Raw genomic sequence first — 26,928 nt, 5'->3', positions numbered from 1 at the left:
ATTTTCTAAGTAAACAACTGCGAACCGTCCAAAACATCAGAGCTCGCCCCTACCGACAACAGACGTCATTTAAAGGGGAAGGTGGCTGTCACGTGGCCATGACAACTTCCTGTTTACTGCCCGATGTATCTTCAGACTGTAGTACACAGATTGCAACACCACTCTGCACTGCTGGGGCTTTCGTCCATAATAGCGTATGCAGCAGTGAGACCCAGCAGCCACAGGACTGACTTCTTTATAACTTTCATCCTTTTATCATCATGGTCGTGGTTTCTCAGGATACATGAAGACGTGACATTGAGGAAACGTGAGCAGGCCGGGGAGGATCCTGGAGATTTCCTGACTCCAGCTGTTCGGAGTTCAGTTAGGTGGTGCTGCGGGTCGGGCATCTCTTCACCTGCGGTCAGAAACGCAAACCAAACAGTGGTGATGTGGAGGACTACAAAAGTCTGACATTGTCTCAAATGAGTATACCAGGAGTTGGGTTAGTTGAGAAGACCAACCTACGCCACGGAAGCTGAACTAGCCTGTTAGCTAGTGCTAAGTCCGTAGCATCCCCGCCGTGCTGTGAGTGGCTGGCTGTGCGGGCTGGCTACAGACTTGTGTTCGGAGAGTGGAGCAGCTCGCCGGTGCCCTGAATTCAGGAAGAGTCCCCGGCTCTGGCCCCCTCAAGCGGGCAGTCAGGAAGAAGCTGGCTGGGAAGGGATGGCCTGGTCGGTCTTCCCGTTCCAACGGACAAGGCTCTGCGGTGTTTGAAGGAGGTCGAGTTCGGCTAGAGGCCACCACCGCGAGTCGTGGCGCTATGATGGCCGCCTCCCCCTCCGCGGCCGGCGGCTTCACGGCCATCGGTCTGTCGGTCAGAAAGAGCGAGGAAATAGCGGATTTGATAGATTTGTTTTCCAAGATGCAGTACAGAGCAAAGGAAGTCACTCCGCGGGTAAGATTTGGCGTCAGTATTCGATGTTCTATAGCTACTTTACAATCTCCCATTATTTTGTGTGTGATAAGCCGAACTGCCTTGCGGAATTAAGGAATTAAAGTGACCTTGTTCACCAGCCAAGCAGCATATACTGTAGGTAGTGATGCATGACCCCTGACCAACCTTAAGGATGAACTGCTCAGTTCGGCATGTATGTGATCCACCAAGCTGGACTTAATTTGGAGAATGGGCAGTGTTGTTATGGATAGACACAGCTCTACCTCAGACCAGGGGTTATTTTGATGCATGTCTGTGTTGTCTGTGTAGCCCCTCTCCTGTGCTCGCGTCCTTCATTCATATCTCAAATGGATGAGATTTTGTTGAAAAACTGCATAGCTAAGTGCATTTAACATTTACCCAACAGAATATAGTTTTTCTGATGACCGTCAATGCCACACATGAATGGTGTTAAACCTCACACTCAGTAGAGTGACTCTGAATATGTATGAGATATTCCCTCCACTGGTAGATATGGGAGTTTGCATCTAAGTTTGCCATCTGCCACAGAACATCTGGATCTGCTTGTACAGTATGTGTTAATTACTTTTAGGGGGTTTTAATAGATCCGTGACTGATTTATATTTGTGGATATACCTTCTGTATAAAAACCTAGACATGTGTGATTGATCAGTGTCTAATATAATAATGCAAACTACAGCCCTGTTTCAAGGACTTTTAAATGATAATATATTTTTCAAAAATAATAAAATTTCTTAGTTCCAGCATTTGATATGTTGTCTTTGTGTTATAGTCAATTAAATGTGTGTTTTGCAAATCATCACATTTTATTTGTATTTACATTTTACACAGTGTGCAAACTTTTTTGGAAACAGGCTTGTACAGGGGTGAGACTGGACTCTGTGGCCAGACCTTGCAATATCAAGTTTAGCAAACCATTTAGTTTGATGTTTGAAGGACCCTTTCCCAAAGTCTGTCATTTTCCAGATTAAAGATTAGGTTCTTTTAAACCACGAGAATAACTTTTGTTTTTGTTTCCCCTCAGGTGGAGCTGATAGAGAAGCGTTGTCTGGAGTTATTCGCCAGAGATTACAAGTACAGCATCATCCACAACTCCAATGGAGAAGTGTGCGGCCATTATCCCCGGCAGATCGTTTTCCTGGAGTATGAATGCACGGATGTTGAGAGAGACAGGTATCTCTCCACCATCATTTTCAGATACAAAGTCCAGTCCACTCAGTTACCAATTACCCCTGTGTTTGTTTGTGTCACTCCTCTAATCCTGCACACCTTACTGTAGTGCAGGGAGCAAAGGTCAGCCTCCATCTCCAGCCCCTCTGATCATATCAAGACAGCAGAAGGGTAAAATGACTGTTCTGTCACATGAGGACACATTGTTGCCAGAAATAGGAAATATGAAGTGATTCAATAAATCCCTATTTTTCACTGCTGATTAATACAGTTCAACTGTTTTCCACTGTTGTGCTGGAAATGGATGAATGGATGAGCTGCAGACTTTCATATTCTTAATGAAAAGGCCTCCCTGTCTGGCAAATCCCTCATGTGCACAGAATATGTTTCCTCACAGCATAATGCTTCCATTTCATAGTCTGCCCTGCAATTTCCCATGATTCAAAATAATAAACTGGGAATTTCAGTTATTCAAAGTAGGACCAGAGTTGGCAATAAACTCATTCACAATGTGGTTTCTAGGCATTATTATGTGTAGTGACATGGAGTATGTAGTAGTGTTGAAACAATTGACAAATCTAATTGACAAAAATAAGTTTTTAATCAAAATGAAAACTCAGTTGAGAAACTGTGTATGAATAAAATGCACAGAGGGGAAAAGCTGTTGCTGTTTGTCTTATCCAGTGAATTAGATACCTGAAAGAACAGGCTTTACCACTTTGATGCAAAAACAATAAAAGCATTTAAACTGCAACAAATCGTCAGTCCACAGAAAATTATACTGCAGCTATTTTGATAATCGATTAATTGGTTCAGTCATTTTCCAAGAAATCTCTGGTTTCAGCTTCTCAAATGTACTGTGTGTAATGTAATGTATTTATTTTGATCTTGTCAGACAACTTCCCGACCATGAAATGATGATCTGCTGGGCTGTCCCACTCCTCACCAGATCATGGCTGTTTTGTTGTTTGTCAACTCAAACGGGTACAAAGAAGAATACATTTAGCTGTTTTCATGTAGTTCACGTGTTTCCTGTTATAGACATAACTACAAAAATAACCTGGACACACTAATGTGGACACACACTGTCTTCACACACAAATCGCCATTGAAAGTTTAGACAGCTTAATGCAGACGTTGTCTCAGTCAGAGAAAACCCTTCCTGCTTATTACCATTTCACTCTTGATCACATTAGATGTTCATGAGGCCTGTTGAATGTACGCTGTAACATATTTAACCCTTTAGATAATCACTCCAGTGTTTGTGCTTTCAGACCCAGAACAGCAGCAGACAGGCAGTCTCTATCAGTGAACGGCTGAATGTTCTGCTTAACTGTAACTTACATGTCAGAGAATCAGACCAATCCAGTGTGAGCAGTGATGGGTTGTTTCAGCTGACTCTGCAGTGCAGCAATGCTGACAGCGATGTCAAGTGCTTCATAATTGCATTATCTGTATGACTGTTTAATTAAATTGAAAGATGAAATAGAATGACCGATGGATAACATGGCGGTCTGTGTGTGCAGGTTTGAGAGCACAGTGCAGATCAGTAAGCTGCAGGACCTGGTGAACCGGAGCAAGCTGGCTCGCTGCAGAGGGAGGTTCGTCTGTCCTGTCATCCTCTACAATGGCAAGGTACTGCTGCTCACCTGGAAGATAGGTTCAGCTTTCCCTCAACAAGCTGACAGATTCCAAGGCGTTGTGTTCAAGTTCTCTCTTCAATTGCAGTGTCCCCTGTTCTGTCTTCACTGTGAACAAATAACAGCAAAACAATAATAATATTTAGACGACCGATGAAATAATGCAGACAACTCCAGAGCCCGATATGACATCAGATCCATGTGGTTTAGGCTGCATTGACAACAGCATTTGTTTGCACTGATGGAGTGTCAACACACCTAAGGAATCACACTTGTGCCTCATGCACCACAGACCTGAACACCCTGTGAATCACAGCAGCAGGTGTGTGTGAGGCAGAGAGAGGTTTAGGGATCTGTGCAAACAAGCAACAGTGGAGCGTCTGCATTGCCTCCGACATTACATCTTGTGTACCAGTCTGGTTTGTTTGTTCTCCAGTTACAAAAATGAAATCAATGCCAGTCATGCAAATAGCCTTTTTCTTTGTCAGTTGGTTAAAACTCTTGGCAAAAAATTCAGTCAAATTTACATTTCAACATTACATTTCACAGTTTCACAGACATTGGGAAGACACCCTCTCCTGACATGGGAGTGATTAACAATGGTGTTGATGGCAAGACCATCAACACCATTAATGCTCATTTAACTACAAATGCATGGGTGCTTGAGTTGCCTGAACAATGAAACCTTGCTGTGACTGCTGCAAAAATGGGAAATTAAAATACATCATTTTGTCCGAGTTCCTCTCAAATAAAACATAGCCTAGTTGAAATCTAAAGGTGAGTGTGTTTGTTATGAAACTGTAGTCAAAGACTGTAGCAGCACGACACCTTTGTGATAAAACACAGTAACAGGGACAGAACCAGGGCTGGTCATGGAGCTAAAATAAATACTTCCAAGTGTCACTGCCTCTGAGAATCAAATGAGCAGACTTTCTGTGACCAGCACTACCTCTTTTCTGTATGTTTAGGTTGGACAGGTGACACGATTATTAATAACTGCATTTCCTCTGCGTGATACAACTCCACTCGCTTTTGTTTCCAGGTACTTCTCTCGAACAGCAGCACACTGAAGCTCAACTTCCTGAAAAGCTGCAGCCTTTATTCACTGGGAAACTGTAACCTACAAACCATTGATAAAATGAGAGCCTCACTGCTAACCGTTTCCTCTGCTGTACTCACATTCACCATCACGTTCTCATTTGCTCCACCACACACACACAAAGGAGCTATACTGCCTTTATTGAAAGGATATCTCAGAGTAGGTATACACCCCCTTTAAATATCAGCTCAGCTCACTTATATGGGTTGAGTGAGAAAGGAAAGTGGCAGTTGTTGGCAGCTTCACTATTTAAAAAATGCTGGGTTTGTCTGGGATGTCCTGTCATCCTGTACCGTGTGAGAGATGACTTTAGTGACTATATCCCCTAACCAATGAGTGGCCTGCAGTGTTTTCACATTATTGACTCAGCTCTCTTGGAATCTTGTCTGAGATGATATGAAAAAAGGCTCTGCTGCCAGGTATTTTGCACAATGGAAAAAGAAAAAAGAATGTGCAGAGTTGAGTTGAGCTGAGCTACAGCTGAAAAGGCCTAAAAGATTGTAACTTTACGGGATGATACGAGCAGTAAAACAACACTGATCCTGATTGTTCCTCGTTACAGCATATATGCCGGTCGTCCACTCTGGCAGGATGGGGGGAACTGTACGGACGCACGGGCTACAACTACATCTTCTCAGGTACAACACAGACACACAGACACACACACAACTTTAATTTAGCCTAAACAGGGGAAGTTGTGGCTGACTCGTCTTCCATGGGAGGAGGTTTCAGTTCCATGTGTGCTCTCTGACCTGTGAATAGTTGCAGCAGTTGTCAGACAGCTGTCAAACATTTCCTATTGGGACTTGCTGTTCCTCTAAATGGCCGGAGGTTAGCTTTATTCTGAATCACCAAGTCATCAGTATAAAGAAACGTGCCTGTCCAGCTCATACTATATTGAATGAATAATGAAAAAATTATATAATGACATAATAATAATGACAAAATTATAAAAACACCAGTAAGGCACTACTATTTGACAGATCGACCACAGTATGTTAGACTGGGTGATAGTGTCTCCAGGACTTTGGTGAGCAACACTGGGGCCCTGCAGGGAACGGTGTTATCCCCGTTCCTCTTTACCCTGTATGCTGCTGACTTTGCCTACAAGTCGTGTCACATTCAGAAATATTTTGATGATACAACAGTTGTGGCATGTGTGAAAGGGGAGGATGAAGTAAGTGGTACAATAATGTATAATAATAATAATCTGTGCAATAACTGAACTGAACATGTGAAACAATCTGTGCAATAATCTGTGCAATATTTCGGTACATAAAAGTCTGTCGGTACATAACAGTCTGTAAATACTATTTACATTTTTTTTAGGGTGAAGTTTCTCTTTCTATCCCACCCTTTTATATATAGTTGCTGTGTTAACTTGCATGCACTTGTTGTCTTTTAACATTCTATTCACTTTATTGATGCTGCTGTGAAATTGGAAATTTCGCCTCGAGGGACGAATAAAGGAATATTGAATTGAATTGAAGGGGAATACAGGGGATTCATCAATGCATTCACTGACTGGAGTAAGAGGAATGGTCTTATTTTGAATACATCAAAGACCAAGGAGATGATTGTGGACTTGGGCAGGAAGAAACTCCCCTGTCTGCATGTCACAATTGATGGACAGGTCATTGAGGTTGTTCACTCTTACAGATATCTAGGAGTGCACCTTGACAGCAAACTGGACTGGTCCGTGCACTCGAGTGCGCTGTACAAAAAAGATCAGAAGAGATTTTTCTTTCTAAACAAACCTAAGTCCTTTGACGTATGTAATGAAATGCTGCACGTTTTTTACGAGTCTGTGGTTGCTAGTGTTCTCCTCTGTGGTGCTGCCTGTCGGGGGAACAGGCTGACTGTTAGAGACAGTAACAGGCTGGATAAGCTGATCAGTAGGTGTGCCTCTGTCATGGGCGGGAGGGTGGAATCAGTGGGATCCATGGTGGAAAGGAGGATGAGGAGGATGGTGCACGCCATCCTCAGTAACAAGAGTCATCCTCTTCATGAGACTCTGGAAGCTCAGAGAAACAGCCACAGCAACAGGCTCCTCTCCCTACGCTGTTTAACTGCGAGGTTCAGGAGATCAGTCATTCCTGCTGCCATAAGACTGTATAACAGCTCCTGTTTAACTGTTGCATATCATTAATTGATAAATTTATGATCTTATTTAATATTTTATCGATAATGTGTGTTTCTATCTATTTTTATCTGTTCATATGTGCTGCTGGACACCCAAATTTCCCCTCATGGGGATAAATAAAGTATCTATCTATCTATCTATCTATCTATCTATCTATCTATCTATCTATCTATCTATCTATCTATCTATCTATCTATCTATCTATCTATCTATCTATCTATCTATCTATCTAGTTTTTACGGTATGGTTATTTTAAAACATTTCCTAACTGAATTACTCCACTGTGATATAAATCGTTGCCATGATATAAAATGACATACACTGTGAGAAGATTTTGGCCATATTGCACACCCCTTTTGGTTAATGTGCTGGTTATTTTCTCAATCGATTAGTCATTTGGTTTATGAAACAGACCAAAAGATGAAGTCAGAAAACAATGAAAAATGCCAGTCAGGATATTCTAGAGCAAAAGGTCAGATTGTTAGATGTTTTGTTCAACCAACTGTCCAAAACCTCAGAATATTTAGGAACCATCAAACATTTGGCTATTTGCTGGAAAAACAACCGAAATGATTAATCAGTTACCAAAATAGCTGTAAGGTAGTTCCAACTAAACTGCTGATTTTATTTGTCTGCCTGCTCATGCTTCTGAGTGAGTTAAAGTGGTAATCTGGAAGAGTCATTGTTTGGTAGTTTTGGGGACACCTGTAGTTACTGAGGGTAACAGTGAATGCAGCTCAGCACTACAGGTCACATGGTTCTTGGGGGCAACAAAACAAACTAATGTTGTATTAATAAAGAAGTCAGGCAGTAATTAGTCTTGGTCCATCATTCTGTGAGCAACAGTGATCTGATTTTATGCTGCACACAGCATAAGTCTGCAAACAGCAGAGCACAGTGAAAGAAGTTGTTTACCTCGCTGAGAAGTTGAAGGTTTGCAGCCTGCAGCTCTTCTAACAGCTCACTGTGGCTGCTCCTTCATGCTCCATTACCCCCTGAAATATTTCACACTGATCCACTGTCAGAAATGCAGGAAATGACCATCTTGTTTTGTAGATGATTGTTTTGCTGGATGATGGTGGTAACTCATTGACACATTTGCATTGTGTTTCACCAGTTCAGTGCTTTTAATGTGAAGATGCAGCAGTAGGAAATGATCAGTTTGCATTAGCATTGTTTTGTGGGAATGTCAAGATCAATTCCCAGTTCATAATACTGCACATATATAAATAATGCAATACTTTTATCAGTAATAGGAGGTATTGTGTTCATTCATTTGAGGCTAGCTTGTGGCTTAACAGTCATTCAATTCAATGAAAGTCTTCAAGATTCTAGCTTTGCTTGTTGCAGTGTCAATTGGTTATAAACTGAAATTATCCTCTAAATCAGTGGATCCCAAGTGGATTTTGACAACCATACAATATTATTGCAGTATACAACTAAAACATAAGCCTCTTGTCTGTAGTCTGTGTCAGGAGGAGGAATATTGTGGTGGATGTGTGTATTTCCAGGTCAGAGTTTCCTCCTGAGGTGCTGGTCTTGGTGGAGCTTTGTTGGGATCTGTGGTGGACTTCTGAGTACTGTTTCTTTTTGTGGTTGTGAACTGAATTGGACTGAACTGTTTTGGGGTTGTGGAGAAAACAAAACAGAGGCTTTGCCAAGTGGTTTGACCACTTGGATCATGTGATGAGTCTGTCACACACACAAATGATTCTTCTTGCTTCTTATATGTGAACACTCCAAAGAGAAGTCCAGCTTCTTGTGCTCAGGTTGCACCGGTCTGAAGCTGTGACGATCTGTGGCCAGAACGGGTACAAACCCTCCCTGAACTTCTCATATGGCCCAAACAAACTATTAGCAAAAGAAGTTATGTGGGGAAGCTTGCATACCCAGTTTGCTGACTGGGCTTTTACATTACCGCCATTCATTTGGCAAATGCCTTCATCCAAAGCACTTACAATAAGTGCATTCAACCTCCATGAGAACAAGAGCTAAATGCCATCAGAAAGTGCATCCTTCCCAAACAAACAGCTGGGAGTGTGCTGAGTCAATCTTGCTGTGTCAGCTGCCCTGTCTGTATTTATTATGACAAACACAAAAGTCCTTCAGATGAGTTGCTGGGAGTGCGAGCGGCTTATGCAGATCTACTGAAGATGATTAATATATTCCAATTGATCAGAAGGTGTGCTGAGTTACACCTTTACTTAAACGGAGAAATCGTTCCCACGAATCCAAGGGTGATGATGTGTCAGCGGTTTTTCAATTTCTGGCACATTGTGCTTGGTTTATCTGTCAGTGTTAAAATGAAACATGATTAGCTTGGTGTAGTAGTTGGTATGTTATCATCATCCATCAGTTACAAGCATGGTGTTGGCCTATGACCTGTCTGCAGTTCAACCTATTTTCATCACAAAAACCTTTTGGAATGTAGTCAAATGTAGAACACATCCCAGAGCCTCACATATACTGAACAGATGTTGATATTCAAGAGTTCGTAACAATATATCAGCCAGTAACAGTTTGGTCAACATAAATGTATTATATAAACATATGTTTTTGATAAGGGTCCCTTAAACGTACGTAGCTCTTAAAGAATGATTGAGATAAATAGTGAGGGGCAATAAATTCTAGGATAAGTGTAAAATTATTTTGTAAATACAATTACTGTAAGTTTGAGTCATTATCCTCACTGAAGTTATTCATCTTGTACACTTTTTTCCAGGGGGCAGTGATGACACGTGGACCGAGTCTGAGGAGGTTCCAGAGGACGACAGTGCAGTCAGGTAATCACATCACTTGAATTAGATAAGTGTACAATGAACCTCAGACACTGGTCTGTCTGTGAGCTAAGTTGACATGTGGCACTAATCACTTGTGACAGGATTAAAACAACAACGAATGACCTCAATGTTAAAAGTTATGTACTGTCTACGTTACTGTCTGAAAGACTACCTCTAAACTTCTCATCTAGGTAAAACATCTGCCTCGACAAAGACATTTTTTGTCAGTCTCTCTCTTTGAATTTTCCTTCTCCTCCCCTGCCTCCCTCACGCTCTGTCTCTCCCTCCTTCCCTCTGCTCAGGAACGGGGACTCCCAGCTCTTTGACAAGGTTCGAGGCCACGACATTAAGCTGCTACGTTACCTCTCGGTTCGCTACATCTGTGACCTGATGGTGGAGAACAAGAAGGTTAAGTTTGGCCTGAAGTAAGGAACAGCATGGACTAGTTCATTCACACTCTGGCTGTTATTTAGGTCATCTTTTCCTCTGGACTTAGTAGGTAGAAACCTTACGGGAGGCATCTGAATATTGACTCATTGTGTTCATTATTTGCTTCAGATTTTTGCAGATTCTACAATGAATTGAGTTTGAGTGTATTCAGTGTGCTCATGATTATGTCAGAGTTGGGCAGGCTTGAGACTTTATTTTCCAGCTCAGTGTATATACAGTAGAGCTCAGCAATCGCTGTCACATCATTCTGGTATTTTAAGGACTAATTCACTGAACTTGATGGGCAGTAGCCAATTTTGCTGTGTCACAGCAGTTTAAAGATAGATGTTTCATGAAATAACTTCAGTACAATGTATTACTTTCAATTCAGGAACACACACTAACAATCAAGGGTGGGTTGTAGTCAGTGTGTCACAAAATGTTAAATAAAGCCCAACTTATGTAGCAAAATATACACTGATACTGCTGGAGCTGTGATGAGCCGTAAAAGGCCCTCTCTGCTGTAAAAATATTGTACACGCCCATGAAGGCTCACAGTGCGTCTCATCTGGCGTTTTGTGTCTTTCTTCCTGTTTCTGCAGTGTGACATCCTCTGAGAAGGCGGACAAGGCCCAACGCTATGCAGACTTCACCTTGCTCTCTGTGCCTTACCCAGGTAAACTCCTGGCGTTAACGTGCTCATTCACTCCACTTGAGCTTCACTGGTACGCGGCCTGGGCCGATACTGTTTATCAGCAGATAACAGCTTACTGTGGATATGTAGGTATTGGTGCACTGACACTGTGGCACAGTCATGCTGCAGATCGTCCACTGGAGAGCACTGACAAGTTTACTTTTACACTGAAAGAAATCCTCCTCAGCATATACACCTTGGTCACAGTTGTTTCAAAACACAGATTTCACAAATCCTCATCATAAAGCTCTCTGAAAAATCGACCAATATACAGTATTGCTATGATTTTTAAAATACTTTAATGTCTGTATTGGTGTCGGCCTTGGGCTGTATACACTGGTTGAGTTGCCTTTTCTGTTTGTCTAACTGAGTCTTCAGGGACAGAGTTGGGCTGCGCAGTGATTTTGTGCTTACTGAACTGTAGATACATGACCCCCTGGGACTCAAAAAGACAAAAAAGATAATAGAAACCCCACTGTGGTTAATTTTCCTTGATTTAATACATGGAAAGGAATGGGTCTGTTTGAGTAAACTATGGAGGCCAATCAAATTTTGAATCTTTGTTTAATCCAGATACCTAACTTGTGTCTTGTAACAGACCCCTGTAACACAAAAAAGATGACAAATCATCTTTTAGAAGTCCATTACAAAAGAGCATATAGTAGAAAATCCCTGGCGATAACCCCTGAAAGGAAAGCAGCAGAAACGATGCATATGCACTGTTTGATCACTATAGAATCTAAATGGAGCAAAGCTGCCTGTACCTGTACCTCACACTAACCACGTATTAACAGTTTATTACTTGAATTTTGAAGATAATGATCACATTCAGTGGCTTCTTCTAAAAATCATGACCCAGTGTGCTGAAGGTGTGTGAATATATTTTTTCTTTTTTGTTTTAGGGTGTGAGTTTTTTAAGGACTATAAAGACAGAGACTACACAGCAGAGGGTCTGGTGTTCAACTGGAATCAGGTACGGAGGCTGTTGTCAGTCTGCTCTGTCTGCATTTATGCACGAGTTTGACTCTGCTGGACTAATCTGATATCACTGTGTCTCCACTGACAGGACTATGTGGATGCTCCTTTGACAATCCCTGTGTGCTTTACTCAGAACTTGAACATTGACTGGACTCAGTACCAGGTGACCGCTCCTCACACAGTTTCACTCAGCTGTACACACTGTACCAGCTGTGACTCACTGTTTCTTTGTACTATTTGTGGTGTGTCAGTGCCATCTGTCGTCCAACCTGCAAAGTGCTGTGGTCATGATCCACAACCACTTGCACTGCACACACACAGTGATAGTCATAGTGTGGTTCAAACCTCAGTGACGATGACTGTGCAGCCAAACGTGGTTCGAACCCACAGAACTTCATTTTAGAATCCAAAACGACCATATAGATAAGGCTGAATTTTGGGAAATGTGCATGAAATGACAGTGCAACCATAAAAAAAACTTAGAGATGTGGGTTTGAATATTTCATTTGGTTAAACAAAGAGCTGGAGCTGATGCAGAACACACTGCGTGATACTGAGGATGTTTCCACCTTAAAAGGGGAATGCAAAGGAAAACCTCACTATGCAAGCAGTGCATTTCTCTGTTGTATTTACTGTGTGTGTGTGTGTGTGTGTGTGTGTGTGTGTGTGTGTGTGTGTGTGTGTGTGTGTGTTCAGTCATGGGACCTGGTGGAGCAGACCCAGAACTACCTGAAGCTGCTGCTCCACATCATCAACAGTGATGGTAGGTGGTGTGTTTGAGGGAGAAGGAGTCTTGGGTTAAAATTATAATATGGCAAATAACTGCATCTAATGACTGATTTGCTTATTCTATTCTTGTACTGAATATCCATGTAGACAAATGTTACAACAAAGGCAGAGCCCAGTTGTTAGCAGGTGTCAAAGTGAGGCTTTGAAATTTTTGTTTATACAGAGAAAATCAAAATTGCCACAGTTCGTTTTCTCTAAATCAGCTAATTATATTGAATAGTTGACAATATAATATTGATCAGTATTTATGTAATTGAATAGTTCAGTTCGATGATTGCTAATAGTTTGATTCATTTTTCAAACAAAGAGTCAGTCCGGAGTCACTCTGGTTCGGCTTCTCAATGTGCAGATTTGTGCTTATCTTTGTCTTATGTAATCGTAATTTAGATTTTTTTCTGTTTTGGATTGTTGGTCACAAATAATTAACATTTTGAAGATGTCGCTGTAGGTTCAGGGAAGTTGCATTTAGCTATTTTGTGACATTTAACAGACAGAATGATTAATCAGTCAGAAACTAATCGGTTAGTTGCAGCTCTAGAAAATGGGAACATGTGGTGCTTGTTTCCCTAAATTCACCTGTTTCAAGTGTTCAGTGCTGTGGCCCAGAACAAGAGCTATGCTGATACCCCGAGGAGAGTTGCAGATACACATATTGCAGAATAGATGACTGACTGCATTAATCAGCTGCTTAGAAAGCCTGTGACACGTGACTAGGGTGCATAAATGTTTTGCCATATTCTGCCTAATCAAAATATATCATTATTAATTTGATTCCATTTTAAAGTACCTTATGTAATCAGGATGGTAACTTGTAAGTCTTTTTGTTTGAGGCCTATCACAGAGCGAGCTTTTGCAAAAGGAAGAGCAGTAAGAAAAGGAGGAAAACATACAAAGCAATTGAACCCATAAAAAAACACAATTCCCAACAAAGAACTAAAACTAACACTAAACAATTTTTTTATTTTAATATTCACCATCACAACTTCATCAAGTGATAATATGTCAGTTGCATTTACATAAATCTTACACACTGCTCCTTTAAGGATAGTTTGAAAATGGTTTTTTTAAATTTCCCACTGCACACTGAATATGCTTGTTGTTATTCACGATCTTGCTCTGCTCTCTTCCCACTTTCATCGCTCGGTATTGTTTCATCTGATTTTCTCTTCTAGTGCCCATGACGTGCTTCTCTGTTGTAAATGATAAATCCCGTCTCTTCGTAATTCACTTGTGATCCTGCACAGAGCAGTATACAGTGCTGCTGATGGTCTGGAAGGTGATGTTGTGTGTTGTTTCAGATGAGAGTGGCCTCCTGGTGCACTGCATATCAGGCTGGGACAGAACGCCTCTGTTTGTGTCGCTCCTCAGGCTCTCTCTGTGGGCAGTAAGTTCTTACTTTTTCTCCTCCTCCTGTCTTTTTAACTGCTCTATTCTTCCCTGATGTGTCTCCACATGACACCCAGTCACCAAGCAGCTCATTGTGCCCCTCCAACATTCATTAGTGACTTCAGTAATTCCACGCTGAATCCATCTGCGTGGCCCCAGCACCCATCCTCATTCATACCTCTCCACATAAAACGAATTAACCATTTAAAACACAGGCTTTAATGAGTCTCTTCTGTTTCCACTGCCTTCATTAAAAATAGAGCCCTTGTGTTATAGTTATGTTTTTTTTTTCCCTCAAGACACAGTTCATACTGGAAGCTTCTCATGAAACCACAGACCACACATATGGAGTGCTTTTCAAACAGAATAAGAAATCCAGTTTGGGTGTCCGGAACTGCTTGACGCACTGTGGATGATTGGCCCATAGTGTTTTATTTAACACGGGATGTTTGAAATGTTTGACTCATGTATTTTTCACAGGACGGTGCCGTGCACGCCAGCCTGGAGCCAGCCCAGATCCTCTATCTGACCATCGCTTACGACTGGTTCCTCTTCGGGTAAAAATACTCATCACTATCATCATTTCATGACATCTCCATGAACCATAGCTCACAGCGCATTAGCTGGTATAAATACTTTAGAGGTGCATTTGCAACTTGTCGGTGCCATCTGGCTTAAGATGCACCATGTTTGCAACACATAATTGAAAAGTGGCCGGTTAATGAAGCACTGGAATCACTGGGAGCAGTGGGAAAGGGGGGCTGGGGCAACATCGGGCAAGTAGTACAGCTCTGGCTTTGCTCTTGACCATATCTCTTATTCTCCCACTCTACACATTTTCTCTCTCTCATACACTCTGCCTCTTGAGGTTCTGCTTTCATAATTACCAGCATGATCTCTCCAATTTGAGCTCATCAGAGGCAGTCTCACATGAAGCCCCTTCACTGCCATCTAGCCCATGTAATTATACATCAGGAGGCTTGGGACACTGTGTGTGTGTGTGTGTGTGTGTGTGTGTGTGTGTGTGTGTGTGTGTGTGTGTGTGTGTGTGTGTGTGTGTGTGTGTGTGTGTGTGTGTGTGTGTGTGTGTGTGTGTGTGTGTGTGTGTGTGTGTGAGAGAGAGAGAGATCAGTGAAGAAGGAGTTGGACAAAGCAGAGAGGCAGAGGGAGCACCCAGAGGTGCTGTATCTGCTGTACTTTATCTCATCCGTCACAACAGAATCATATTTGGACTCCAGGTTATTTGTGGAGTAATCTTTCGATTTCTGCGCTCTCTAATGGACATAAACAATGTCAGCAGCACCAGAATAGCTGTAATCACTGTTACAAAGTCACTCTCAGGGGAGAATAGCAGATCCTGCACCAGTGCTCATAAGTCTCTGAACAATTGGTTTTTGAAGTCATCCGCGCATGTTCAAGGGAGAAAATCCAGAGCGAATCATGGTCCCCAGTGAAGTCCTCGACTGATGCTTTGATTGGCTGAGTTAAAGGGCCAGTTCGGCCTAGTTCCAAAAGCCTTTTCTCCCTTGCCTTAGTTGTAATTTCATATGCTGAGGTTTTATGGTTTTACTTTGTGAAACTTCCTCTGCCAACCCAATGCAAGTGAGCTGAATGGAACATTATTAATGCTCGTCAGGACACTGGAAAACGACATTTGAACAGTTGAGCAATGGCCTGGTCACTGTTGACTACTTTGCTTCAGTAGTAAGAAGCTGGAGTGAAACCGTTAACAGTGGTTAAATCATCATTTGATTTCAGTTACTTTCTCTACTTGTACACATTTCATTCAGTATTCAGATCAAAAATGTCAACTGATGCAGCTGCAGAGGATTCATTCATGTTCAAAGATTCTTTAATGCACTCCATTTTTCTGTATGTATTTCCAGTCACATGCTGCCAGATCGACTCTCCAAAGGGGAGGAGGTACGTTTTTTATTTTTACTGTGCTTCCTGTTTACTGAAAGGAGACTGACAAGAACGTGATGTTACACGCATCAACAAGTCATCATCCTGACTGATAAGTAAAATTCCTTGTGGGAAGTTTTTGAGGTTGAAACACATTTCTAGCAATCAGTCAGGTTTTGAGAAGGCAGCAGAAATGAAAAATCAGCTTGTTCAGAGCAGCTGGGTGGAGAGATTTATGATACAGCAAATGCAACGGATGGTCGAAAACTTTTAAATCCTGTGATTCAAAATGCCAAGCAAAATGATGTCATGTTTATGAACTTTACAGAAATTGCAGCTTCATCTCCAGGTTTTTGTTTGGTTGCTTTACAGGGCAGCCAGAAATATCTTGTTTCCTTAATGTTAGAAATTCTGAAATGCTGAGAGACTATAGATAATCCACACATTGCTGCAGTACTTTTGATGCCAAGATGGAGCTTGAGTTTTTTGTTATGTATTTTCCCCTCAAGCTCATCTGTTTGAGTACATGAAACACTTTATTATTATCATTGTAATTGTTGTGGCTGAGAGTGAAAGGAAGTTTTTATTGTTTTTGACTTGCATATATTGAGATGTGTATTAAGTGATGTGATGTGCCTTTGTTTGGCTGTGGTGTTGAGATAAATATGTGTTAAGGTTGTAACGACTTGTTACATTTGTACAGATATTTTGTTGTAATAGTAATCCAATACGTAGTAAAACAGAACGTGTTGTTTGCACTGTTGCACTAAATACATGTGAATTTATGCAGAAGACAAACTCACGTTAATATGTTGTATTAACTTCCAGATGTGTTTGTGAGTAGCAAGATATTTCAGCACAGAAATCCCAGATATGATCCCATTTTTCTGCTAAAAGCAATGACAAGTTTAATATTCAAATGTGATGTCTGGCTCCAAAGTTGCATGGTCACTTTTCTGAAAGAACACATTTTTCACTATCGTTGTCTTAAATAGGGAGAGTGGGCTTCGCCCCAGAAATCTAGTATCGGTCGGACTGTAAATGTCAGTGCTGACAAGCTAAAGGACTCCGCACCGTGTTTGGCATCAGCCATGTGAGCATTAAAGGGAGAAGGCTTCTTTACTCCATAGCTATTTCACATCAACAGTCAATGATCACAGAGGGAGAGATCTATCAGTGTAGCAGAGAGGCTCCTGTCGACATGTAGAGCAGTGTCAGCAGAACACTGGAACACTGTTCCTAGGCATGCTCAGCTCAGATGTTTGACCTGATGGTTTCATGTGAAAGGACAGTATGTATTAGGACACCTTGTGATGCACTGATTGATGTTTGATGGCTGTGTTTCTCTGATCACATATGTTTTTTTCTCCCTCAGATTTTCTTTTTTTGCTTCAATTTTTTGAAGCACATTGTCTCAGAGACGTTCTCTGCTGTTAAGAAACAGAGGTGTGTTTCTCACTTTTTATTATGCTTTATATACGTCTGTTCTTTCTTTCTTTCTTGGGAAATATTTCCTAGAAAGCTATAGTTAGCTCTAGTTTTCTCTTGCTGAAGTTTATAGGAAAACACTCATCCAGTAAATAACAAACATGGTGAATGAGCAAACATGGACTGTGTGAATCCAGCCTTCTTTCTCTTCTTTTGATCTCGGATCTTATTTCATCATTTTCTTTTCTCTCTTAGAAGGAAAAACTCCCACTTCAAAGACAGTGATTTCACTGTGGAAGACCTCTGCCAGTTAAGTAAGTTACTGTCTCATACATGCCTCCTTCCACACAGGCCTGCATACAGTGTACTCCTGATAGGCCTTTGATGGATAGCGTGCATGTTTTAATTAGGTTATTATCATGTTTAGAGTAGTAGTCAGCTACCGGTCTGGCAGCTGGTTGTTACCTTTCCATAAAGTCCCGACATCACCTGTGCTCTGTTATTGGCTGGTGGCCACACACCAGCTGCCCAAAGGCTGCAGCTCAGAGGCTTGCTGAACACAGCAAAGTAAAAAGAAAGTAAGAAAATCCAGAGAGAGGGCGAGTGTCTGCAGATAAATACTCCACCACACTTCTCGTGGGTCATATATGGTGATTTAGAGCAGTTACTTTTCTATACATAGTTTTTTAGGAAGTTCCGGCACAGTATACCTTTAAATATGTCATTTATTTCCTCTCAGTCCATCTTGTTATATAATCTTTAAGTCTTTCTTGGCAATGTACTTCAGCAGCACTGGGAGCTCCTGCCACTTGCCTCTGGTGTGATGCAATGAGGAATAACAAAGGTTCTGAGTGCTGCGAGCAGACGGTGCCGGGCCAGAGACAAAGCAATGAGCCTCTTGGTGATAACGCTGCGCTTTCATCTCTTTAGAAAATTGCACTGCTTGAATCCAAAACTTCTTGCATCACAAACCGCTCTGTCTGCAGACTTTTAACTTTAAGGAGAGTCTTGAGTTTATCAGTTTCACAGGTAGAAATGGCTTCTTATCATGTTTGTACCACGTTTTTGCTGTAATGATAGAAGACTATTTAGCATTCAGTGTGCTCACACTGAGCAGTGCCAGAAAGATTCTTTGATCAACGTGTTTTCCCCGGGACAGTGTGGACTGTAGATCAGACATTTAGGCATGTCGTACAAGGAAAAGCACAGGTGTAAGTTAGAACAATAACAATGTCTCAGTCACATTAAGTTTTCCAATATTTCAACATGCACAATATCAGGACCTCCTCTGGGTGGAATGCACCATTAATGTTAGTCAATATGGAGCCAGTCATGATGTCACTTCTGGGCTGGCTTCTGTAAATCAATGCAATCTCTCATTCAGCATTTCTTAGAAAAAGGTGTTTGGAGTTCAGGGCCTGAACCTGCCGTGTGTTTGGTTTCAGAGTCGAGGGATCGCGGCAGCGTCACCAGTCTGAGCAGCGACTTCTCTCTTATCACTGAGGAGGCAGGCGGCGCCTCCAGCCTCGCCAACGACAGTGTGGACCTGTTCTCCAGTCAGCCCCAGGCCGCCAGCTGGTCAGTATCTCAGATGCAAGCTCACAAAAATCAGGGATTCATTTCTTTTTAGATATTTTTTTGTTTTTTCAGAGTTGATAGATCCACATTTATCCTTCATATTTTATCGGTATGTTTGAATTTGAGTATTTCCGTGAGCACCAACCCACAGAACAACATGTACCTCAGTGTTCAGACTGAAAACAGCACTGCGTTAAAAAAGCACAAGAGGCTGTGCTGGTGGGGGCGTGCTGCTTCAGGTGCCAGTGAGACAATGAAGTATGAGCAGCAGATCCACGAGTTTGAAAAAGACTGCACAGCCATTAGTAATACTTTGAGACCATATCCTACAACATGGAAGGTTATCACAGCAGCAATCAGTGGCCCACTTAAATGGACTCACAGGTTCTGAGTCACGCTCTCTTCAGGGCTGTCACACTGTGGTGCTCCAGTGCTCTCTGATTGACTTTTTGAGCCATAACTCTGTACACCCTACTTCAGGGAACAACCCACAATGCATTGCATTGTGATGTTGAAATGGTAATGACAGTGGAATTCCACAACAACAATGAAAAGAGCAAATAATCGAAATGTGGCAGATACAAATTTTTACAGGGAGTCAATAATAAACTACATGCAGACTGAAATATTCTGTCGTCAGAAATGTCTCTCTTCACAGCACTCAGATGCTTACAGTGATGATATGGATGAGATCGCATAAAGACAGTAAGGGTTGAGTGCTCAGGGCTTGGGTGGGGCATTGGAGGTGGCCATGTTGTCCTCAGTCTCGATGATTGTGAGGTTAATAGTAGAAATACACTGTTTATGTACATAGTGTGCTACGGATGAAATCTTGAAAGACTATCTCAAAGTCAAAATAACCTTCAATCAGCACAAAGCTATTATTCTTATTTATTCAGAATTGAAGGCCAATATCAGTCATTTGGTGAAGTTGCATCCCAAGCAGTCCATGCTGCATGCAGTCCTCCTCCTCCTCCTCCTCCTCCTCCTCGTCTGTGGATGTTGATGTTGATGTATTCTTTCTCTCCTCAGGAGAAAAGGCACCACCTCCTCTCCTCAGATGGTAGTGTGGAATAAACAGAACCCTCTGGAAGAGCACCTCTACCATCCACTCAGCGAGGCCAGGTCTTCCAGCTCCTCCTCCTCCAACCAATCAGAACACGGCATCACACGCACTGGCAGCAGCCCATTGGCTGTCCCTGGAAGAAAGTGAGTCGATACAACTCCATCATCGAGTCTAGCTTGCATGTCATCTTATTTTTATTTGCACACTTGACTTCAGTGATGTAAATTTTGGATGATCACCAGTCACAGCGCTTTCTCCATTTTACCAACCAGTGTACCAACAGAGCTTGTGGCTTAAAGGTGCAGCTCATGCATGGACAGCGAAAAAGTCTCATGTTCACACTATATGTATATTGATTATTTTTTTGCTGATTAGATCAGAACTGTGTGAGAGCCTACAGCTGTGCTTGAGCCTCTGATTCTACTGTTAGCTTTGTAGAAAAGACATACACCTCGATTCTTACTGGTGCCCTCAGCAGCTCAACGCAGAGGAAGATCTCCTCTGAAGTTCTGAGCTCTTTTTCCATCCTCACTGTCAAAACATTTTAACATTTTAACATCGCTCTACCAAGCAGCAGAATAAAGTGTGTATGGGGTCAAAGTGGGTCGAGGTAAGACTGCACAAACAGATTGCGGATGTTTTTATTCCCAGACCACTTGAGGGAAAGTGTCTGTCTGCCAGTACTTTCATGATGCTGCATGTAGTGGTTTAACAGGAGTTCTCTTCTACAGTCAGTCTTAACCTTTTTATTGATGTCGACGAAAACAGATTTCCACCTTCCTGTTTTTATGCAGATTTTCAATTTGTAATTGAAAAGCCAGGAATTTGAAATTAAGAAGAAAAGGAGCAAATGTGTCAGATTCTTGACTTTTTCAGCTCGGCTGGCATGTTGAGAAGCAGAAGATGTGATAAATGTTTGTGGAAAAATGTGGAAACACAAAAAACAGCGTGTAAAATGAGTGAGGGTGTCAGGGTTGTACGTAACCACAGGTCCTAACTCTGTGACAGATGATTTAAAGCTGGCTGGGTGTGAGGGTGCTAAGTTTAGTGGAGCCTCCCATGGGTCACACGTGCTGGCAGGCATCATGTCCATTTTTTGCATTGCCTAGCGAATGAAATGAGCAATGACCAATGTCTGCCCATCTTTTCTGACAGCGGAGCCACTCTGCTTAGTGTCTGCATGTCTGTTTCATTACACAGTGAGGAAGACCTGTGAATACCTGCATGCTTGTTAACTATCTCACAGACAGGACTCTACCTCTTAAGTCTCCCTGTTCTCCGTCTCTCAGGCTAGCTGCAGACTACGCTCGGTCAGGTTCCTCCCTCTCTACAGAGTACGGGAGTTGGCAGATAGTTTCGGGTTGTGGCAGCATCCATGACCACTCTCACTTCCCTCCACCTCTGGCCTCTGCCTCCTCCACCTCATCTGCTGTGGCTGCTGCCTACGACTCCCCCCTGCCCTTCAGTTTTCAGGATGAAGGACCCAGTGGACGAATGTAAGTACTGTTGTCCCTCCAGTCAGGCTTTCTGCTGGAGCTCAATGAATGGGATCAAAAGTTTCAGTTCTGTATGTTACAGGTGGTTCAGTTCAGGTGTAGGTTTGGTGCAGAGATTTAGCACCTCCCATGTCTGGAGGAAACCTGTGCATCTATTTCCATTGTTGTTACTGATGAAACTAAGCTCACCCTGAATGGTGCAAGTGTCAGTGTTACAATCAAATTGGCAAGTTCTGTCACTGGATGATGGCTTTGCTCTCTGTGAAGCATCAGCTAGCATATACATTAACTATTACTGCAACCACTTTGACAAAGAGGAGAAGTTCAGCATTATATTTCTTTTCAAAGCATTCACTGAGCATTTGTGAATTACCATGGCTCTATTTTTATTTAGCTTTGACATTTCAGCCAACCAACATCTGAACAGATATATGAGGAATTATCATGAAGTTTGGTGCAGACATGTATGCTCCCAAGAGGGCTAATCCTTCTGACTTTAGTGACCTCCTGACTTTTCATCTGGTGTCACTGCAGATGAATGTTCCTTTTGTCTAATTCTTTACTGAAAACAGAACTTCTCTGGCATTTTATTGTGTACATAGAACAAAGTTTTTACAAAACAGTGATCAGTGAGCTGAAACAAAGCTTGCCCAATCACAGTTGGAGACTGCGTGACAGGAAAGTTAAAGACCACCGTTTGTTGCTTCTAGTTTTCTGTCATCGCCAAACATAAAGCGCAGTTGTCAGACAGTGATGATCATGATGATGACCATAAAATCATGATTTTAAGAGCAGTATAGCAGTTTGGGAACCACTGCCTGGTGAACAAGTATGTGAGCTGTGATAAACTGTTTTTACACTTGTTCAGTTGTCTGACAACAGAAACAGCACAATGTTTAAATGAGAGCAACTATATCATGAATGCAACATGCAGATCAGCAGCCTTTGCTCATTATGTGATGCGGCCCTTCTATGTGTGCAGTATCACCATATATGTTTGCCTGTACACAACAAATGAATTCTCGTGTCCAGCTCAGTACACGTCTTGGTCATTGTGCACTTCTTCCAAAAAAAAGTAAGGGAAATGTTTGTGAATGTGCTCATGTGAGAAATGAACATGCTTTAGCAGAGATGGTGTCTTGACAGAGGAACGTGCAGAGTTTGTCACTGATCTCTGCCCCCCCACTGAACCGAGCCATAGATGAGGAGGAGAATCAAGGGAGATGCATTTTCCACCGGGTTCTTCCTCTGACTCATCCTCCTGCTCTCGGCTCTCAGCAGGGGACACATTTTAATTTCTGCTTGATCTGACTGCCAAATTGAGTGTGTCCCGCCAGCATCGCTTGTAGTCGGAAAAGGCAAATAACGTCTATCCAGCTTTATTCAGAAGGAGTGAGAGGAACTGGGAAGAAGGAAGAGAGGCAGAGAGTTAGTGGTGATGTGTGTGTGTGTGTGTGTGTGTGTGTGTGTGTGTGTGTGTGTGTGTGTGTGTGCGCGCGCGCGCGCACGCACGTGTGCTCTGTGATGGTTAATTCAGGAGTACATTGTGGCCCAAGTGGGGTTGATCCAAACCACCGGCGTCACTGTTCTTCTTCTCTTCTGATTTCTTGGCAGACTTCATCTTTTTTGTTCGTTCTCTTTATTTTTACAGCATCTTTAAAATAGGATTTTGTCTCCGGAATCTTTTTCTTCCTGTCTTCTTATCTTGCTCCCTCTGGTTTCTTCTCCCTCCTTCCCTCCTTCCCTCCTTCCTGTCTCCTCTCTAGGTGTTCCTTCCCCTCTGAGCGTCAGGCCCGTCTGGAGGCGGTGCGGGAAGTCTTCCTGGCAGCCTACAGCTCCACCGTGGGCCTCAAGTCCTCTGCGCCCAGCCCCTCCGGTGCCATCTCTGGCCTGCTGGAGCAGTTTGCCCGCGGGGTTGGCCTCCGGGGCACCAATGCCATCGTTTGAACCCACTTAATGTGACTTCAGACCCTCCCTCTCTTTCCATCCATCCATCCACGGTTGATTCAACTTGTCTGGACTCAGTACAATAAAGTGCCAAACATCTCTGTTCGATTCAGGGGTGAAGCGTTACATTTTTTTTCATGAATTTCCTTTGATTTTGTTTTTAAACCTTACATACCTGGATTTATCTTTTTCTGTGCTTCTCCAGCTTTTCTGTGGACCTTCAATCTTCCATGTTGAGTTCATCTGTCACATTCAGGGAGGGAAATGGTTTCAGCCACGGTATCAAAAAGGGATAATGAAATGTAAATGGCTGAGACCATGGAGTCTGTACCTGTTACAGGCAGAATATAAAGTATTCTTCCTTCCTCTGTTGTTCTTTAATCTGTTCAGAATTTTTAAAAATCCTTGAAGAGGCCTTGTGGTGACGTCCCATGTACAGACAGTGATGTGTTTTTAGTTCTCTTGTTTCGTGCTGCTATTCTTAACTGATCCAAGCAGAGGAAAGTCCTTTTGTTCAGGCGGATTTGAAGATGAGAAACGGTGAAGACAGCATTTAATGTGCTCTTTTTGGTTCTCATTTGACACAGTAGCTTGAACTCAGAACATGTAATCAGTTTCAGAGCTGACAGCTTTGGGGTTTAGTCTCAAAGGATGAGGTTGAATTAAAAGCCTCCTTTAATACAATACTCACATGCCACGTGTATATTGAAAGAGTTATTGGCTGCTATAGTCATTTCTTGTGTCTGCACTGGAGGTGAAGCCATCCCTCTTCAGTATGACAACACTGTAGGAGTCAGGGGACAAAAATCTGCAGTCCTTATTAAGCCGAAGCTAATATGAAGCTTCAGCAGTTTGTATTTTGTCCTGCTGTTTCATCATGTTCTGTATTCTTGATTATGAATTTCTGTCTTGGCAAGATCCCTTCGGGGTTAGGGTTCACTAAACTTGAAACAAACTAGTTTTTATGCCACCTGACTACATCTAAGGCTAAAGGGTTTACACGTTGTTGGGTGAAAAAGCCTGCTGTCATAGAGTGCAGCAACATGCAGTGTTCACGCAGGGCTAAGGGGGCACGCGTTCAGACACTTTCTTGTTGAAGGCATTCATGATGTTGTGAGACAAGTTCGAATCCTGTCTGCTTTGTCACCTCTGCCCTCTGGGTCAGTTGCCAGTTCCCTGTTGCCACTGTCAGAAGTCTGACTGATGGAAGCTGTGAGTTTCATACGCTGTTCAGTGATCCAACAAGTGCTTCGATTCAAGCAAACTAGAAGCCTCGGTGTGAACTCAAATATACAAAGTAATTCATACGAAGTGTTGTTTAAAGGCAAAAGTGTCCATAGCCGTTAAGAACGGTCACACTTGAAGGCTGGGTGAAAAGCCTGCCATCATCTGTTTCTTACAGTGTAGTTGCACTCCAGAGTTCTCTCTTCACAGCCACAATGGACAGAAGGGATGACTACAGCCATCAGCACACATGTGGCATGTGAGGAAGATAGCGTTGAAGAAAATCTCATCCCATCCTTTCAATAGATAACCTTCATGTTCTGTTGTATTTTCTTCATCTTTAGAAAGTGTGGATGTGTGAACATCTGCAGGGACGGAATTCCTGAATGGCCTCATGTAGCACAGTTTTTGGACATAGTAATCCAGGAGAGGAAGTGATGACCTCTTCACCTCGCCAGTCTAATATCTCATATCCTCTACTTGAGTCCATATCCGGTCATTTCTTCTCTCTGTAGCACTGACATGGTAGCACAAGAGGCACTGAGCATTGTGGTAGCAAATCTGTGAACCGAACGCCTTTTCAGTGTTCTTTCTGGTTGGACTCCAGTGAAGTGAGGTCCATGTGATTCCGGCCAGTGCTGAGATTTCGGCCCAGCTTCTGTATTATCAGACAACTGTTCATAAATGTGCATCTTCTTTCAGTTCACACTTACACAGACATTTCTACCTGGGCTCCTCTCAGCTAGATTTACACTTTTCAGTCATGTTCTTCAGAGGGTTCAGAGATTTATTTGAAACTAGCTCGTCAGTGTTGCCAAACGGTTTGGACAGCTGCTGTACCTCAGGACCTTTTGTTGTGCCTTTTTATCTTGAGTAACACTGGATCAGATCTCTACTTCTGGTCCAGTTTCAGGTGTATTTCTGTTACTTAAATGGTTTTAGGAGCTTGGGGTGTGGGTGGCAGCTGATTGTTCATGAGAGTTTAGACTTTAGAGCATTTGCAGCATTAGCTTTGCAATAAAGCTGAAGGGGTTGCCCCTTTATCCCTCACAACTATGAAGTCTTCATTGTTCTACAGTAATATCGGGCTGTTGAGTCTTATGTACACAAGGTTGATGAGACGGGATTTGAGTCAGTGGACACATTTTCATTCACCCCCAGATTTGCGACACAAGAGATTTTGATTTCTGCTTGACTGTAGGCGAAGAGGATTTTATTGATTGAAGGAATAATTCCGCTATGAAATTTGGGAAAACATTTATTCACTTTCTTTCCCATGGTGAGATGAGAAGATTGTCACCAATGTCATGTCCCTGTGTTCAGTACAGAGCTAGAGTCAGGAAGCATTTAGCCTGGAAACAGCTAACTTAGCTCTGTTGGAAGTTAAAGAACATGCATGCTAACCTCAAAAACTCATTCATGTGTCTAGTTTGTTGAAACCAGACACAATCAGACTGTTCATCTGCTATCCCAGTAGCTCTGAGCAGCGTCTCACTGTTAACTGAGATACGTGTTGGTCAGTCCGGTGTATTTTTCAGAGTGGACATCGTCAGGCTAGCTGTTTCCCTGTTTCTAGTCTTAATGCTAGGTTAGACTGTGGTATCGATTTTCACATCTCACTCTCAGAAAGAATTCAAATTAGCACATTTTGTTTTTTTAAATTTGGTGTTCTGCCAGATTTGAAGCCAAATTCTGCTTCCTGAATTTGTTGCGTATGACCTCATGTATCAGTTCTCTGCCTGGGCTGTCAAAGTGGTTTTATTTTGTACCCCTACATGAACTGACAGTAGAACAAACTGTCCAGCTTTACTTGAGACTTCCAGGCATGGCCTCACCTCCCTGTACGGTCTTAAGCTTTTTTTTTTTTTTTTTAAGATATCTTTCCTAAAGAGATCAGTCGAGGTATCATATCATTTCTTTTTATTTTGGCATAATGTCAGCTGTCTGCTTGTAGCTGTAGTAGCCAATCACAGGGCACTTGCAAAAGCATTATTGTCATTTTCAAACTGCTGAAAATGATCATTGTAAGAAAATTGTCTCATTCTGAGTGACTTCCTCCCCAACTGTCTCGCTCAGTTTGTCACTTTTTCACTCACTGGTGTGAAATGACATCCCTCATTTTTATCTCAGTTGCATTATATAATGGTTTTATTTGTTTTACAAATTAATTTTTATTTCAGAATCTCTCATTAAAATGCTGCATTGCACTCCTCCCTAA

General features: G+C 42.2%; 1 protein-coding gene across 1 annotated transcript; it reads left to right on the top strand.

The window, feature by feature from the left end:
• Positions 1–98: 98 nt before the first annotated feature.
• On the top strand, positions 99–26,928 carry mtmr14 (myotubularin related protein 14). Its single transcript, XM_070959836.1, has 19 exons — positions 99–937; positions 1,983–2,131; positions 3,655–3,763; positions 5,430–5,505; positions 9,733–9,793; positions 10,093–10,215; positions 10,822–10,895; positions 11,816–11,886; positions 11,980–12,054; positions 12,588–12,654; positions 13,979–14,064; positions 14,547–14,623; positions 15,953–15,989; positions 17,347–17,417; positions 17,655–17,713; positions 18,845–18,977; positions 20,010–20,186; positions 21,333–21,539; positions 23,306–26,928. The coding sequence occupies exons 1-19, from the start codon at positions 803–805 to the stop codon at positions 23,484–23,486; spliced, it is 1,968 nt and encodes a 655-aa protein (XP_070815937.1). The 5' UTR covers positions 99–802; the 3' UTR covers positions 23,487–26,928.

Source organism: Chaetodon trifascialis, chromosome 3, assembly GCF_039877785.1.
Source record: "Chaetodon trifascialis isolate fChaTrf1 chromosome 3, fChaTrf1.hap1, whole genome shotgun sequence".
Lineage (NCBI taxonomy): Eukaryota > Metazoa > Chordata > Actinopteri > Chaetodontiformes > Chaetodontidae > Chaetodon > Chaetodon trifascialis.
Note: the sequence above shows the minus strand (reverse complement) of the source record. Positions and strands in the feature narration are given on the sequence as shown.